Source organism: Myzus persicae, unplaced genomic scaffold (assembly GCF_001856785.1).
Source record: "Myzus persicae strain clone G006 unplaced genomic scaffold, MPER_G0061.0, whole genome shotgun sequence".
NCBI lineage: Eukaryota > Metazoa > Arthropoda > Insecta > Hemiptera > Aphididae > Myzus > Myzus persicae.
Genome location: NW_019102947.1, coordinates 215,553 through 233,143, shown reverse-complemented (window position 1 = coordinate 233,143; position 17,591 = coordinate 215,553). Strand labels below are relative to the sequence as shown.

At 30.2% G+C, this 17,591-nt stretch overlaps 1 protein-coding gene across 2 annotated transcripts; it reads left to right on the top strand.

Annotated features, from left to right (window-relative positions):
• Positions 1–1,918: 1,918 nt before the first annotated feature.
• On the top strand, positions 1,919–8,273 carry LOC111033476. Of its 2 annotated transcripts, XM_022314229.1 has the most exons (7): positions 1,919–2,408; positions 2,478–2,597; positions 2,662–2,811; positions 6,202–6,420; positions 6,499–6,724; positions 6,858–7,112; positions 7,760–8,057. In XM_022314229.1, exons 2-7 carry the CDS (start codon positions 2,523–2,525, stop codon positions 7,849–7,851), a joined length of 1,017 nt encoding a protein of 338 aa, XP_022169921.1. In that variant the 5' UTR covers positions 1,919–2,408; positions 2,478–2,522; the 3' UTR covers positions 7,852–8,057. The 2 variants fall into 2 exon arrangements, with proteins under 2 accessions (XP_022169921.1, XP_022169922.1); XM_022314230.1 differs by lacking the exons at positions 1,919–2,408; positions 2,478–2,597 and adding an exon at positions 5,116–5,238 and having other exon boundaries at positions 2,700–2,811; positions 7,760–8,273.
• The last annotated feature ends 9,318 nt before the right edge of the window (positions 8,274–17,591 follow it).

The window sequence follows — 17,591 nt, the reverse complement described above, 5'->3', positions numbered from 1 at the left end:
CAGTCGTAGTAACCATAAACCATGTGCATTCTTTAGATACTGTAATAAATTATAATTTTTTAATAAATAAACCACGAACCAATATTATTTGGATGATATTATAAGACACTCATTTTTATTATTTTGAAATTATAAAGTCCAGAAACGGTGGAAACGAATTATATATTTATATATTATATTATCATACCTTGGATTGTAAAATAAAGATCTAATGCAATTAATATGTAACCAATGTTTTTATAAGGATACACGCGAGATTGCCCGAAGGAAAACAAACACTCTCATTTCCGAAGACGATGAACATAATACCGGTGAGGTTAACTCCTATATTTTACCAAGAAATGGTTAAGTCGTAATTGGACGGCATATAGGGAGTGATATATATACATAAAAGATATACGTCTATATGGGGGCCATGAGTCGTCGGCGCCGGATACTCAAAATCAAATTTTACGAATTTCTCTTACGCACGACAAGTCACATGACTCCTTACGCAGTTATTCAGTTTAAATATAATTGAGTCGCCAAATGCCTAATATTAGTATAATAATATTAATAATGATTAAACTATAAGAGGACGGAACTATAAGAGTATAATTAACATGGTATGTGGGTCGATCCCGGAAGTACTGCAACTCCGGGCCAACCCGCGGTGGAGCAGGAGCAAGCCCCTAATCTCCACCAGATTTCCAAATATTAGTTTAACATTTGAACCACCGAATAAGTGGTTTATCAGATGTTAAGCTGATAAGAACAGATACTACACTTTTGATCTTAGCCATTAGGCCGAGAAGCGATGTCTCACAAACGTCAAATAGAAACCTATATAATAACCCTTTCGTGTGTGACGTCTGGAGGCGGATGGCGAACGAAGAACAGATCACGCATGATAAGTGTTATTCTGTGTATCGATAGCATCGATTAATACGTCTCAATCATGGTTGAAACGGTATTTGTTGATCTTAATAACGACGTTGCTATGTCATTTGAGTATCGTCGAGCAGAAATCTAGATCGTCGTTGTCCGTTCGAAACTGATAGGTTTTTTGCGCCATCTGCCGGTGCTCACACAAAACAAACAACTATACACTGGCGTCTAGCTACACACGATTTTTAAAAGCTTTTCACTATGCAATTTTAATGACATTTAGGAAACTACACTGTACTATTATAGTATCATAATTTAGAAAAAAATAAATTTTGATTCCGAGTGGAGGAAAGAGTGTATTGATTATACGACGATGTGTGCACCCCAATGATGGGCTTAACGAGCATCCCTCTTAAGTCATAAGTTTGGTATGCTCATACCATACCATGAGTAAATAATATGAGACTCGTTTTTTGACTTTTACTGTAACCACTATAATTTTTTACAAAATGTACAGTTTTAATACATGCTTACAATTGAATGCAAGTTTAAATGTTTCTGAAATTTCTGGGAGGGCGCAGCTTCTTAATTCAGGTGGGTCTAGTCTAATTATAAATTGAAGTTCTGCCCACTATTTGTAGAAATTGTCCCACTGACCATTGAATGAAGTCAATTAAAACGATTACTGTAGATACCTACTTGGTTTTTCAGTGGCTTAAAGTGCAATTACAATGGGGGAATTAATTTCCACAGTAATCGTTTGTATGTTGTTCCCGACTAAACATGAAGAAAATCGAGAATTAAGATACAATTATTGACTATTGTTGGTACTACTCACTTCGAAAACTGAAATAGTAACGCATTATCATTATATTTTTTCGAAGATTTGCGCCACGGTCTTAGAATATATTTGCGCGAATCTCAGTTATCACTGTTATCCTGTTATCACTACTATCACTTGCGTTATCAATCCACACGTCACCAGTAAATTGGTTTTAGGACTTAGGAGTGTAGATATGCGGTAGGCGGGCGCCACCGAGCGTATCGCCTAATTTATTCGCTTTTTAAAAATGACCCTCGGCCCCGCCGCATCGTAGAACGTAGTATCAAATTAAATAACATGGTCACAGATAATGCTGCAGTTCATCATTCATCATTTCATCATTTTCCCTGGCCCAAAGTCGTGGAAGTTTCTCTAGTGTCCGCAACCGACTGTGATATTATGTAAACGTTTTCCCGACTGATCCCACGTAGTGCTATTCGGTCTCGACAAACCACAAACACACTTATGTTTACGTGACAGAAAAATAATAATAATTAAATACATATAAAAAACATATTTAATCGGATGCAGGCCACAAACAACGATGCACTCACGTTCGTCGACTTCAAACTCAAATTTGAGTATCAACCACCATCGTACAATGGGTCACAACAGTATGACTGACATATCATTGGGGAACACGGTAAACTCTTACGATACGTAGTGTCAAATTTTGTGTATCCGATCAGACTATACTGGAATTGTGATCTTTGATGAAGTAAGTTGGCGTTACCACGTTTTTTTTTCTAATCAAATTGTCATTGATATTGTTTTATGGTTTTTGCAGTGGTACAGTACAGATAGAAGTTCAAGTTTTGTGACAAAAGTTGCGATGCAGAAGGAGGGCAAACCCAGGTTTCTGAAACACCATAGCAACAGTGTCCGAGGAGTAGCGTTTAGTCCTCGAGTATGTTAATATTGATCTATGAAGGTATATTTGTAATTTAATTAAATTTACATTATTATTCTAGGACCGTTATCTATTCTGCTCTGGCGCTTACGATGGAAAGGTCAACCTCTATTCCTCGTTACGTATGGAATTACTTATGTCATATTCTATTACCACGATGGCTGTCGCAAAAAATGTAAATGCAGTGAGGTTCACATCTGATGGTTCGAGGGTAAATATAATACTTATTTAAAATCCTAATTAGGTATATTTTTATTTTCCGTGAATAATTTAACATTTATATTAAGTTTAGTTTGAAACTGTTAATATAAATTACAATCACAAATTATTATTAAAACAAGCTCTAACGATAAATGAAAAGATAAATTTACTAGCCATTAACATGGATGGATAGGCTATTTGTTATGGTAAAAATTTAAAAAAGAGCCTCATTGCCCAAATATGGAGGGGTTGACCATGGCCGTTAAGCAATAATTTTAAAAGTCAACATTTTTTATTATCCTAATATTATAAAATAGATATTTAAGTAAGCAATTAAAAATGTAATAAGGATTTATTTTTTATTATTACTGCCAATCTGTAGTATCACAATTGTAATATTTTTGATGTTGACACAAAGCTCGCTCGCTAACCGTGTAACATTCATTTGTCAACCACCTGTAATTATAAGATTAATAAATGTATCTAATTTAATAATTCAATGTTCACAAATATTCATATATTTTTACAGCATATTTGCATACATTTATAGAAAATCAAAAATTATTAGTTCTTACCACTTTACTATTTATTATTTATTATAGAAGTATAAAAGTTAGTATATAATGAAAACATATTTAAATTTTCCATTAAATAAAAATACAAAAAATTATAATTTTAGTTTACCAAACATTAGGTTAGATGTTTTGACAATACAGATGTAGTACTGGCAAACTCATCTACAACCTAATTATGATATATATCAATATCAGACTCACAAGAAATAATCATTATTTGCTTTAAATGGTCCTGAAAAATTGTTGTACTCAATCGATTTTTATAATTTTTAATTTTGAGAATGTTCTCTCTGGTGTTATGCTAGATACAACTGTTGACAAATAGCTGTTATAATATAACTTAAATTATATGGGTGAATAAATTTTGTTAACTATTCAAAAGATTAAAATGATACATTCGTTATAAGGATATACAGTGAGTTCCGCTTAATGTGATCACTTTGGTGCAGGTTATTTTGATTCTATTAACCGGTTGATTCTAATAAGCATTTACAACAATTTTTTTTATAACTCAATCTTTTAATACAATTATTTATTTTTAATTAGATATTTAATAATTTCTAATACATATATACATAATTATAATTTTTTAATAAAATTATTGATTTTTACATTTTTTNGTTTCGTCTGCATTATATACGTCATCAGGTGCATAATTAGACGATGCAATAAAATTCTTTATGTAATCTTCTGCAGCTTGAAAATCTGCATCTTTTTTTTCTCCACATGTTTTTTTAAAAACAATATTGTTTCTGTTTTTCCAACGAGTCAACCACCCGATTGTTGGACTAAAATTGTCAACACCTAATTGCAAAGCTAAATTTATAGATTTTTCTTGTAAAATAGAATTACTGACCGGTACATTTAAATTTCTAGCTTGCTGAAACCATCGTAATAAAGATTCTTCTACATCAACATTTTGTCCATTTCGTTTTCGTTTTCGAGAAAGAGGCAAATTTTGTTCTTCATGTTCAACAATTTCCTTACGATTTTTTAAAATTTTGTTTAACGTTGGTTGAGGAATTTTCAGAGCTAATTCGGCTTCTCTTTGAGAACATTTATCCAATTTATCAAAACGAACGAGTATATCTTTTTTTTCTTTTATAGTTAAATCATTTCGTTTGGTCGACATTTCAAAAAATATGTCTGATCACGAACAATAAACCTAATAAACTAAATGACACAAGTACACGACGCCTCTACGTACAAAGATAATTGATTGACATAATTTACAACGATATACAATAATACTGATAAATTCAAAAATAAAATGGTTTTTATAAATTAATCAGTTTGAGATACCATAAAAACGATAAGATTGTTCATAAAAGTGATTCAATTATCCGGTACTTAGTGATTCTAATAAAAGGTCAATTTAATATTAGTAGCATACAATTTGGTTTGGGATTTTCATTTTTGATTCTAATAAACGGTTGATTCTATAAACCAGTGATCACATTAAGCGGAACTCACTGTATATCTCCTTTATGGGCTACACTGGTAGAGTACATGCTATTTGAAGAGCCATGTATAATGTAGGAAAAATGCTCTGTAATCCAGAATTATGACATATCTATAAATTACATTCATGTAGAGTTACTATTATGCAAGTTATTTTTTTTGCTATTTTCCAGTACCAATGTCTAGCCAAATAAATAAGGAATTTAAATAAATAAATCCGAAATAACCTTAAATACATGAAGATGTGTTCCCAAATTATGGTAATTATTTTTTTTTAGATCAACGGTGTCTTTTATTCCTTCTTGATCACCACTGTCTTCAAAATCTGAAGAGCTTTCTTTATCATCATTAGTTTCAGAATTATAATGCATATATTGAGAACCTATCATAGTAGATTCAAAGTAAGAAAATAATTTTGAAAACTCAATATGTTCTTTTTTTAAATCTATATGATTAATAAATTTGTTGTACAAATTACAAAATGTATTAAACTCATCTGGTAATGTGTTGGCATCAGATTCTAAGTATTCGTAACTGGTAACTGCTTATGTACCTACTACCTAGTGTCCTTACTCCTAGTACTTACTTTATACTTACTATTGTAAGTAATAGTATTAACTATCTTGGTTAAATATGTTCACTAACCCACCCACCCATAATTTTAGGTGGTTCAAATGCACCACCTTAAGTGCGTTCTTGGCGCCACTGGTAATAAGCAAAGATGCTAGGAATTTGCTAAAAAATCAAAATTTAAATGATAAGTAAATGATAAATTTAACTGGCTATGTTAATTTTTTTTTTATAACATGTGTAACATAAACACAAAGTAAATAGCTAAAATTGGTGTTAATTAATTTAATTTTCGAATATGTTAAGTAAACATTATGATATTTGTTTTTATATTATTCATTTGATTAAAAATAATATTATTTCTTTTGTATTATTATTAGAAATTGAGTAAAGATTATCTTAGTTTATATTTAGGTACTTAATTATTATTAGAATATATTTTTTTAAACTTATATTTGATAATCTCTTGAATTATATAAAATAAAACACACATCAATAAGTGTAGTGATAAATAAAAACTACACATAAAATGTCCAATTGTATTTTAAAGAAAATTATACTGACATCGTTTTATTATTTATAATAATTATAAAAATTTATATTCAAATTTATTTAGTATTCATTGTTTCAATTCTTAAATTTTTAGTTCAAATTATTATTATTATATTACAATTTATTTTATTGTTTAAATTGAAACGTTTATAAAAAAAACTATATTAGTTATATTTTTGAAATTTGAATAGCTTTTTTTAAACAAAAATAAGATGCATCTTAAGAAATTATATCTGTTATAGATTTTAGCGTGTACAACATCTCGGAGGCTTTCAGTTGTCGATGTTGAACGAGGAGAACAACTATTAGCTTATGATAATTGTGCAGCAAGTGGGAGGGATAGAACTGGTCTAGCTACTGATCCTACATCACCTAACATTGCGGTGTCTGTAGCGGTAAATGGCAAAGGTCTTACGTTATTAGATCTTCGAATGCCTTTACCTCTAGATTATGTGTATGATGTTAGTAACCAAACAAATGATATTGATGTATTGCCTAAATGGAGCTTACAAGTAATTATAATCTTAATTTTTTTTCAGCTACATTCTAGTACTATTCGTGATATAGTTTTTCTAGAATCATCATGGCCCTGGGCAACTAGTAATGGACTTCTCAGTACTATTGTCACTGCAGGTTCAGATGGTTGCTGTAAAGTGTGTACAATGGACGGTCGAATATTACACACATTTTATTCGGGGCGTCATCTGAACACGGTTTGTCCTACACCAGAACCGTTTCAAGGATTTTTGTCCAATGGATTTTATAGTATGTTAATGTTTTATTTATAATTTTAATTTACTCAATATATAAAACTTAAAAAACATTTATTCTCATGATTTTAAATGAATTTGTTTTCTTATTGTAATTTATGTTGTATTTATTATTATTTATTTCTTAGGTGTAATTATGAGTGGGGGCGATAAAATTACATCATATGTACCTAATTTGGGTATTCAAGAGAGCTTCTGCGAAAACCGTGATAAACCGATTTGGAAAGTCAGATACACATCAAATGGTAGCTTTCTATATTCTGTATGTGAAGGTGGTGTTGTTAGAAAATACCGAAGATATCCAGATAGACATGAGTACCTTGGAGAAGTGTACACCCATAAAGGAGATATACAAGACTTAGATATATCTCCTTATGACGAATGTATCCTTTTAATCTTTTGAGTAGTTAACAAAATTTATTCACACATATAGTTTCAGTTATATTATAACTGTTATTTGTAAACAGTTGTAACTTGTAATTTAAAATTTTAATTAACAGCTTTAGTAAACTTTTTGATTTTTTACATTCATAGATCAAAAAAGGTTTGATTAAATCCATAAAATGATTATATCTTTACCATTTATAATCTATTCTAAACTGGTTGAAAAGTGATGAACAATAATATTTCTTAAAATAATGTAATGTGCAAGGTTTAAGAAATTTAATTTTATAGTTTGAATAAAATTTTTTTTAATTTTTGTATGTTTGTAAGTAATAAATACATTTTTTTTTAAATTGGATGTATTACTATTTCATACTTAAATACTTTTATACAATAATTAAATAATGTATGCGCTTACTCTTTTCAGATACATAATCTAGTATTTAACAAATTTATTACCCAGATCTCTGAAATGTATCTGAAATCACTGTTTAAAATGGTTCTTATATTTGTTTGATTGACATATCAAAGTACTTAGTTTGATATTTATTAAATGTTTTTTATGATAGTACCTTGAATTTAAATTTATTTTCCAAAGATGAATTTAAATCTAATGATGTTTTTCCTTAACTTAGCTAATAATCAGACCTTATTACAGCATCCAAGGATCGGACAGTGGGAGTGCTACGTCTGGGTGCTCCTAGTCATGGATGGACAGACTATGGTGAACTAACGTGATAATTTAAGCAATATTTAAACGAAATACAAAATAAATATAATTACGATATATATTATGTAAATTTGTATACTTAAGAATATGTTATAAGGGATTTTTAAAAAATGTAATGCCAACCGATGCACCAAATTAAAGTGTGATATTTAATGTAAAACAAAAATTATACCATTTTGGACAAATTTTATTAAAGAAAAAAAGAAAAAGTATATTTATAGTTAATTTTTTATTAACAATTATAATTATATTTTATTATTTTTTCAATTTAACTATTAAGTAGAATTTAAAATCAAGGTTTTCAATTACCTTAAACATCTTTTTAAACCCTTTGGATAAATATTTACCTACTGTTATTTTTATAAATTTTAATTTCTTTAGTCATTACTCATTTGAGAGTGCTTAATAAATTCTTTAATGTACTAACATATATTAATTTTTTTAACTTTTTAATTTTCATAAGTTATTCAACAATCATCTTCAGTGACATGTATTATAGGTACATAAGTTTTTATGTTCGCAATTTCACATGTTTAAAGGTGATAGTTACTTGACCTTCAATTCAATTATTTAAAAAAAATGATTGTATCATAAAATTAACAAACAGGCTTATAACAAACATTTATTCACATTTCGCATATTTCCATTAATTATAATATAATCGTGTGTTATTAATTATTGTTATTATTTTTTTATTTTTTACATTTAATGATTCATTTATTTTATACCAAACCTTAAAAACTAAATTTAATTTTTTATTATTGATCTCTGTTATAAATGTTTTTCTTTCTCTCAATTTTGCTTTCATTTATTGCTTTTAGTTATTATTTTTCGAAACTCCCTGGTCAATCACTTTTTTTTTCAAAGTTCAAGTTTGGTATTTTAAAAATGTAACATTTATATATTCCTACATCTGATTTAAATTTTAATTACCCAACTGTTAAATGGATTTTTGTATTAATTCGTATTTAATTCATTTAGTTCGGATTATTGTTAAAAGTTGCAAAAGCTTTTAACACCAAACTTTTTGTGAAACTTGTATAAATGCTTGTTTTTAAAAACTTATTAATTTATGTATCATAAAATACAACAACAACCTTTAACATATTGTACATAGGTATATTTTATAAAATTAAGACATGAGCAATAACACGAACATTTTTAAGTATAGGCAATGTATAATATGTGTATAACTAGTTACTGGCTAGGTTAAACAACTGTGGAAAACAAAAATTAAAAAAAAATGAGTGTTGGCCAATTGCCAGAACATTTTTTTAGACAGCCATTGTGTGTTTTCAGCACTTAAAAAAATGTTGCCCTGAAGCAAATGTACCAAATGCCATCATCATAAAATAACTTATTTCGTAAAGCGTGAAATTTTATACTCCCGAGTATTCGTTTTTTTATTTGACAAATTACAATGTGTGCCGTTTATTACCATTTAAAATATTGTATTTTATTCGTTCATTGTACGAATTTGTAAAAAAAGTTCATTATTTAATACTTTAGTAGTATAGCGTCAATAACGGTTGCGTCACATATTTACATCCCCTATTTAATATTTAACTTAATGTGTGGTATTGTGGTAGTGTATATAATATGTTGAGGGCAACTGGTGCATTTTGCTCTCGATACATTGGGAAGGGAAGAATTGGTATAAAAAAAAAGACAATATTGAGGTCGACTCGTATATCGGGTAGCCGTGGCCGGTAGGTATATGCTCAAAATATACATGACAATTTAAACATTATCTTCTTCCTATTTTAAGTGTATAGCAGTTTATACCCTTTAATTTAATGGGACGGCGTGGGCCAAAGGGCATAAGTGAAAATCACTACTTTGAGGGAAATTAAAAAAATGTCTAATTTCTGTACACTTTATTGACATTTAACCGTAAACGTAAAGAATTATATGGATTTTTAATTTTTCAGAGATAATATGAGATAAAAAAAATGGAGAAGTGGATACCGTAACTTGGCGGTCAGTAAGTTACATGTGAGTCACTATGATGACGGATGGCGTTAAATTTGAATTTAAATTAAACAGAATTACCGCAGAAGTGTTAATTAACGCAAGTCACAAAAACTAAATTTTGCAGGAGAGACAAAACAAAACAAAATAATATAATATAGTTTTCGTCTCGAATGGACTTACGATTGTTTACTTCAATAATATTATTTTGTATTAGTATTCTAACTAGGAAGAAAATTATAACGTTCTAGGTACATACGTTCCATTATACTTCCAATATAGTTTGGAACTTATGTCTGAATACCTCTCACTATCTATGCATTTTATGTCAGTAAGTTGGACTTAAGTATTAATACCTTTAAAAAGATCACAAAAAGGATATTCTGATTATAAAATTAACTCAATATTTAAAAAAATGGACTTGCATGATGGGACTTCTGTGACCCAGTAAAATTATATAATAATATCATTGTATACGAATAACAATTCTGAGCTGAGACAGCCTTTCAGTCTGCCTGTTTAATAATAATATGACACCGATAATGGTTATTACATAATTAATCGGCGGTCAATAGGATTAGTCCATGGTTGGATGGTCCATAGGTATTAGTTAGGTATAGTTTCTCCAACTGCAGTGCGGCTTGCGTAAATCGTCGAAAGTGCTTTAAGTAATGTTTAATATATATATGTTATAAATTTGTAACACTGCAGCTGCAATTCAATTTTAAGATACAATATACAAAGTTGAATTACAAATTACAATTATTGTATGGTTAAACAGCGACATGTGCCTACGTATATTCCTCCCAGGACGTTTTATACATGTATAATGAGTGTGAGTCGGAATGGAAATTGCCGTTATTGTTAGTATGTACCTAAAGGTAGGTAGAAGGTACCTGTTTAAAATTTGACCTATATAATATCCATTTAATGATAATACGAAATGTCTACATTATTCAATGTATATCTAAGATGTAAATTACTCGCCTCATGAACCTGCCTATATTCATATATAGGTATATATATATATATAATATTATGTACATTGAACTAAAGTTATTCGCCATACCGTTGACTCGTAAAGGCATACTGTATAGGAACTTGCTCAAGTATATTATTATTTATTATATATTACAGTATTAGATGATACAAATGTGAAAACGTAATAAAGTCCACTGGGTCCGCCGATTAAAACGCCCCAGCCCCCCGAGCTATGTATAGCTATATATTATCATCGACTTATAAAATTGATCTATTTTAGCGAATTGCGACAAGACGGAGAAAATTATAATAAATAGGAACATAGTTTAATATAATATAGCGAGCAACAGTTGAACAGTGCAACTGTTGTATACATATATCTATTATCTACCTAATAGGTTGTACGTAATGGTCATGAAGCTTTCGTAAGCATGCCACTTATACAGATTATAGGTATTAAATAATGACATGCTGTGGATAGAATTTTTTTTGAAATTAGAAGTCCATCATTTTGCATAGACAAATGATGGTTCTTTTTCATCGGTCGTGCTTTCAGTGGTTAAATTATGTAAGTACAATTTTTTTTCAACATAATTTATTCACGCCATACAACATGAACAATATAAGTTTAATTGATTAAGTAATAAGTATATGAGTTAATTTACCTACCCATAACCATAAATTATACGTCTGTGAAGTTGCCCCTTCAACTTCATTAAAACCTTTCGCAAATCATGTCTAGAACTAGACAGCTAATAATTTTCTATAATTTGCAAGTGCAAATTATGCCAGGTAGGTACATGATTTAATGCTGGCCCAAAAAATCTGTACAGGCCTCAAAACATTCCCTATATGATGTATAGTTGCAGCTAGAGTTTTGCGACTTACATGTCCAATCCCCGAATTCACAAGTGTGCAGTTGTATACCTAGGTATAACTTTATTGGAGGGCTTCATGGGTTATGGGTATAAAACGTTGAAAGATCGTCCGGATTATTAACACTTAGTAAATTCTGGGATTGGACTTGCAAATTATTGCCAATTATACCTATCGTCTATTGAGAATGTTGTGAGATTTGTTTGGACTTTCTAGGTAAACATATTGGAAGGCTGCTTGAATTTGTCCCTGGTATGCAAAAATCTTCAATATTTCGAGTCAAAATTTGTACTTTCAAATTCTAAATGTCAAATCTAAAAAATAGGGCTATTGGATAACGCTCTGTGCCTCTGTTGTACAGTCGGTGCCAAAAGGAGTCACTGTCATCCTATGTTAAATTTGAATTCAGTGATATAAAATTATTGTATACGAAAAACGATTCTGAGCAAAGACGGTGTGCTTATGGGGAATCTTGTATTAAATTTTCAAGTTTTTTAATCGAGCTAAAATTTTTTAACGACAATAATTTTAAAAAAACTAGTAAAAATAAAAATTTTCTTTTGCCCTTACGGATAGGTACCTAAAAAAAAATGGTATAATGAAAATGATTCATCGTCCTTCATCATGGTTATTTTATCGTTGGAAAATGCTATTATAAACATTCGGTGAAAATGTCATGTATTTATGATTATTTTTAGTAGAGCTACACCCAAAATCAAATTCGAATTAGTCAACAAATCCCCGTTTTTCTTAATTTATTGTTTATTTTACTTGACGCCTTTGAAAAGTATTGGAAACTTTTGAATTTGACCTCTTGGATGCACCCAACTAGAATCATTTGCTCACCAGAAAAGATACTGAAGTTGAAAATCGAAATCTTATTTGGATTTAATTGTTGTGAACACAGACAAAGAAACAGACTTCATTGCAAAATGATATTTATCGCTCTGCTCAGAATCTAAAATGTTTAATACCTATGTGCATATTGATGGAACTCATCAAGTCTTTTGTTGCATAACAGTTTTTTTTAGGGAAATACAAACTGTCAATTACTTTAAATGGAAGTCAAGGTACAAAAGTGTTTTGTTTAAGGAAAAAATATGAATCAAACAGGTGTGAAAACGTCAAGAAATCCAGAGTGCTATTTAAAGAATTTAAAACAAACCTTGAATTTGATCACACTGTTTATAGTCGGTTTTTATTAAAACATCAAATCGTTATAATATTTTATTATATATTATGGTTAAAACGATTGAATAATATACAAATTCAATAATAGTATACCTACTTGTCTTACCTTATTATAAATTAAAACCCTTAAAATGATTAGGTATTATTTTAGGCTCTGAGTGGAGCGATGTATATACATACAAATGTATTATAATATCATATAGGTACATTGTGCATAATTTTATGTCCGAGTGACTGAGTTAAACGTTCGGTATATAGTTCTAAATAATATAGTATACGCGTACCCACCTGTTATAATATTATGACAATATTAGTCACGAAATAAAAATATTGGCAATGGGTGTAATATTGACTTGTCCGTCAAAATTCCTGCAAAGTGTGTAATGTTTTCGTAATTTTTATGACAGTTATATTTTTCATGAAATACATTATAAGTGGTTTTTCTTTTAGGAAATCTTTCATTTGCGCGTAATTTTAGGTTCAGCTCCTCTGAGGTTGTGTATAGGTACGCCCATCGCCCATATCTATTACCTATAATGAGAATAATATTATTGTAATGCTAAGCTATGCAAGGTATATTTATCCCATAATCGAGTGTTGGCAGCTATTGCACATCGTACTTTCCGAATAATACCTACAATAATTTAATATTATACATTCTCGACCGATGCCCCTTTGGTTTAGGGGTGGAGGGGGCATACACATAATTATGTACAAAGAACTATGCAGAAATACACACAACAATATTTAGGTAATATTATTATGTTGATTCTTGTTTATTATAACTATATAAGTACATACATAACTTGACGTGTGCCGGCTGTTTATGTGTAAAAACGCGTATTATTATACGCCGGCCGAGTGATTTAAAATATACATTAAATTTACGTTGGGTAAGAAAAATGCAACCGCAGTATCCACTGCGAGAACCGCATAAATATGATAAAATTGTGCTATACATACTATTAGAACATTGTAACTCGTCGATAGACAACATATTTAGGTTATTCCGTGATACGCGTATGTATATGGCATTATATGAGTCGTATAATTACATACGTAACCTAATATTTAGAATAAGTAGACAATATACTATATGTGATCGATTGGTAAACCCAGTGACCCATATTGCTGAGGGTCTTTTATTAATAAAAAAAATATGTATGTAAGTACCACTTTTAGCTGATCAAGTGCAACTCGTTGCCCGTTAAAAACACCAACTCTATAATATGATTCAAAATGTGTATTCAATTTGTCATTTAATGTAGGTACCCGGAGTAGTGACGTTCAAGACTTTCAGTGAAAAATTCCAGTGGATTTAGAGGGAGATCTTAATCCGGTCAAATATCACTGCAATCAAATCAATTTTATATTATTTACTGGACAGTTGGCGGCACTATTGTATTCTTACAACCCCTTATTTTCCACTTTAGGGGTTGAATTTTGCAAGACCCATTCTCGGCGGATTTCTCTTAGATATACCTATCAAATTTCAATTTCGTTGGCCAAATAGTTTTAGAGATTTCGCGTTCAACAATCGAGAATACCACTCTCTTTTATAAATAGATCAGATATAGGTACGTGGCTGTTGTACAGTACGGACTATACAAAAATAAAACGTTGACCTAACTAGAGATCATAAATGCTTAACAATGCGTCTAAAAGGACTATTGTCTATTAGGGAGGAGATTTTTGCGAGGGGCGTAGGTTGCAGCAGATGATGCAACTCGTCGATGACCACGGATTCCGTGTCGATGCGATAATACTCGGCGACGGTGGAGTATTTAATTATATACAATGTGTGTGCAACTGCCCAAGCCAAATCCCACAATGACCAATCATACAACGGCGACGACTCTGATTTGCCGAAACAATATCTTAAGACTTAAAGTTCGTCAAATTCTGAGAGTGAGTGCGTGACCTTCATATATAGGTGACATCATTTAATGATAATATTATGTTACATTTTGATCTTATTAAATAGTACGGATACGGCGGATCTGACACAAAATACCTGTGGCGACGGGATGATTCACCGACATTTCGCTTTATAAAACTGCTGTGGTTCGTTAGGAGAGGGTGTGTGTGTGTTGCGTGATAAGATCTTTCGCAACCAGCTTCACCAGTTTATTATGTAACGCGAAATTTGGTCTATTCTGCACTATATATTTCTATATAGCTATTAAAAATGTATTTTATGATTATTTAAAAAAACTGAACTACATACGATATACGATATACCAAACACATGCCTACTAATACCTAAGTATAATAGGTATATGAGATAAACATGCACGGTCTTGATCTGGCTTTACCTTAGATCATAAACTATAGCATGATTTATGATCTAAGGGCTCTGCTAAAATTTTTTGTCCGCAAACATTTTATTAAAACCAAAATAAAGTATTTACTATTTACCTATATTATTTACCATGGCAAACAACGGAATCCACGTACCTGGTGTGCAATATGCAAGCACTCGGAGAAGTTGGAGCTGCAGAAATCGGTAGTGTACGATTGGTTAAAAGTTTTTATAAGTCTGCGCTCACTGCTCATAACTAGGTGCTGACTATGTAGACATGTATAATATAATAGATTTAACAGTTTATTATTTAGTCTATGGTAATATATACATTTTAATATTCCAAGTGACGAAGTCATAAAAACTGTCGAGTATATAGACACGCACCGTACCTACCTGTTGATGTGAATTTCTAGTACGGAACCGTGATTTGCGACAGATTTTTCGAGGGGACTGCCAGAAATCGCAAATTCTCAACACGCATTTGAGTAATATTCAAATCCGCACGATGACCCCCTCCCCCCATCCGACAAGCGTAAGTATACTAGTTTCGGACCGCATCAGTGTACAGTATACCCACGCGGTATATTATTATATACATCATGATATACTTGGTACATTTATACCTGTATAATAATATATACGGTTTTACCAGTTATCGCGAGCCCTGACCACGTAGTAAATAACGTCACAAAATATACGTCCAATACTTTACACATATATACGATAAGTTGATATACCGTTCAGGTCCGGTATCCGGGAAATCCCGAGTACACCGTTACATTTATTATGTATATTATTATAAGGAAAATAAATTGTGGTGTGTACAAGTTTGCACTTCACTAAATCACTTTTGTACAAAACTTAATAATAATAATAATTATTATTATTGTAATCATAATTATTATTATTTTGATAATGACGCTCTGCCAATATAATACAATATTCACGATCAGTCGGTATACGTTTGTGATTTGTATCTATGTACATTTTGTATACAATATATAATACATTATGATATACACTACTAAAAAGTGCGTAATAATTACTGTAATAATATTATTGATTACACGAGGCATTCGATGTTTAAGGAACGCATTAAGTCCCACATTAGCAGAGTTTCAGCGATTTAAATGTATTCGATATTTCATGCGAGAATATTAGTGACATCGATATTTTATTACATAGACATTTTTTAATTTAGACGGAATTGGTTCACAAATAAAACCACAATATCGTTTTATTCTTATTACAATTGTTTTTCAATTTGTGTGTGGATATATATTTGTAACTCGGAAATGTCAATTGTAGCTTCGTTTGAAAAATGTAACCCTATTTAATCATATTTTATTTTTCAGAATTTAGCACAATAGCACGTAATGCCAAGTATGTAATTCGTGTATTAATTATTACTTGAACAAATTTTTACCGGTTAAATATGTAGGTGTTACAATAAATTAAATGTTGCTGTAACTTAGTTAATTTTTGGACTTAATGAGTTGGTTAAATCCCTAAAATATATGTAAAAATAATTTATATTACTAATATGGGCGGGGGGTGGAGGAGTTTGCGATTTAAGAAAAAAGAGTAGTATTGCGGATGTGTATATTTGATAAACAGTAAAAAAAAATGGATTGAAATGTGTATTACTAAGTACAATTGTACTGCAGCCTTAACTAAAAAATTCAAATTCAAACTGTATAACTCTGCGTAAAAGTGTTGAGTACTTGAGTGCCTTCAAATTGTAATCGGAATTATACAGTCTAAAATTTAAGAAACGAATACCGATGTCACGACTTACTGGGGTTAGGTAAATTGGGTCTAAGATAATTTGTGTTCCTTCATTTTGAAAGCTGTAAGTTGAGTCCCAGGTATAGAAAGGTTCAAAGGTTATTGCTGGTAAGTTGGGTTCCGGCATAATATACTGTATGTTAATACGATGGCCAGATTTAAGTTTGTTATCATTTAAGTTTTTACTGAGAGTATAATGTTATAGAATTTACAGTTATTTTAATTGAATTATAATAATAGAAATTTAATTTATTTTTTAATTAATACAATTTATACCTAGAGGACGAGAACATAATATTTTTAATTTATTTAGATCATAGTATTATAAAAAACAAGTATTTTAATTTATACCATTTATAAAATTTATACCGAGAACATAATATTTTTAATTTATTTATAGCATATATTTATTTAGAACATAATATTATAAAAACATATTATATATTAATTTATTCCATAATAATACAATTTGACTTCTTATAAAGATGATTATTCACTAAAAAAATGTGATCAACTACTAACATTTATTTTCGGGACCCAATTTACCTATTGCCTTTATTTTCCATTATCCAATTTACCAAGTTAAGGTCATTTGGGACCAATCATATGGCCTATAATTCGTATCATAGAAAATTA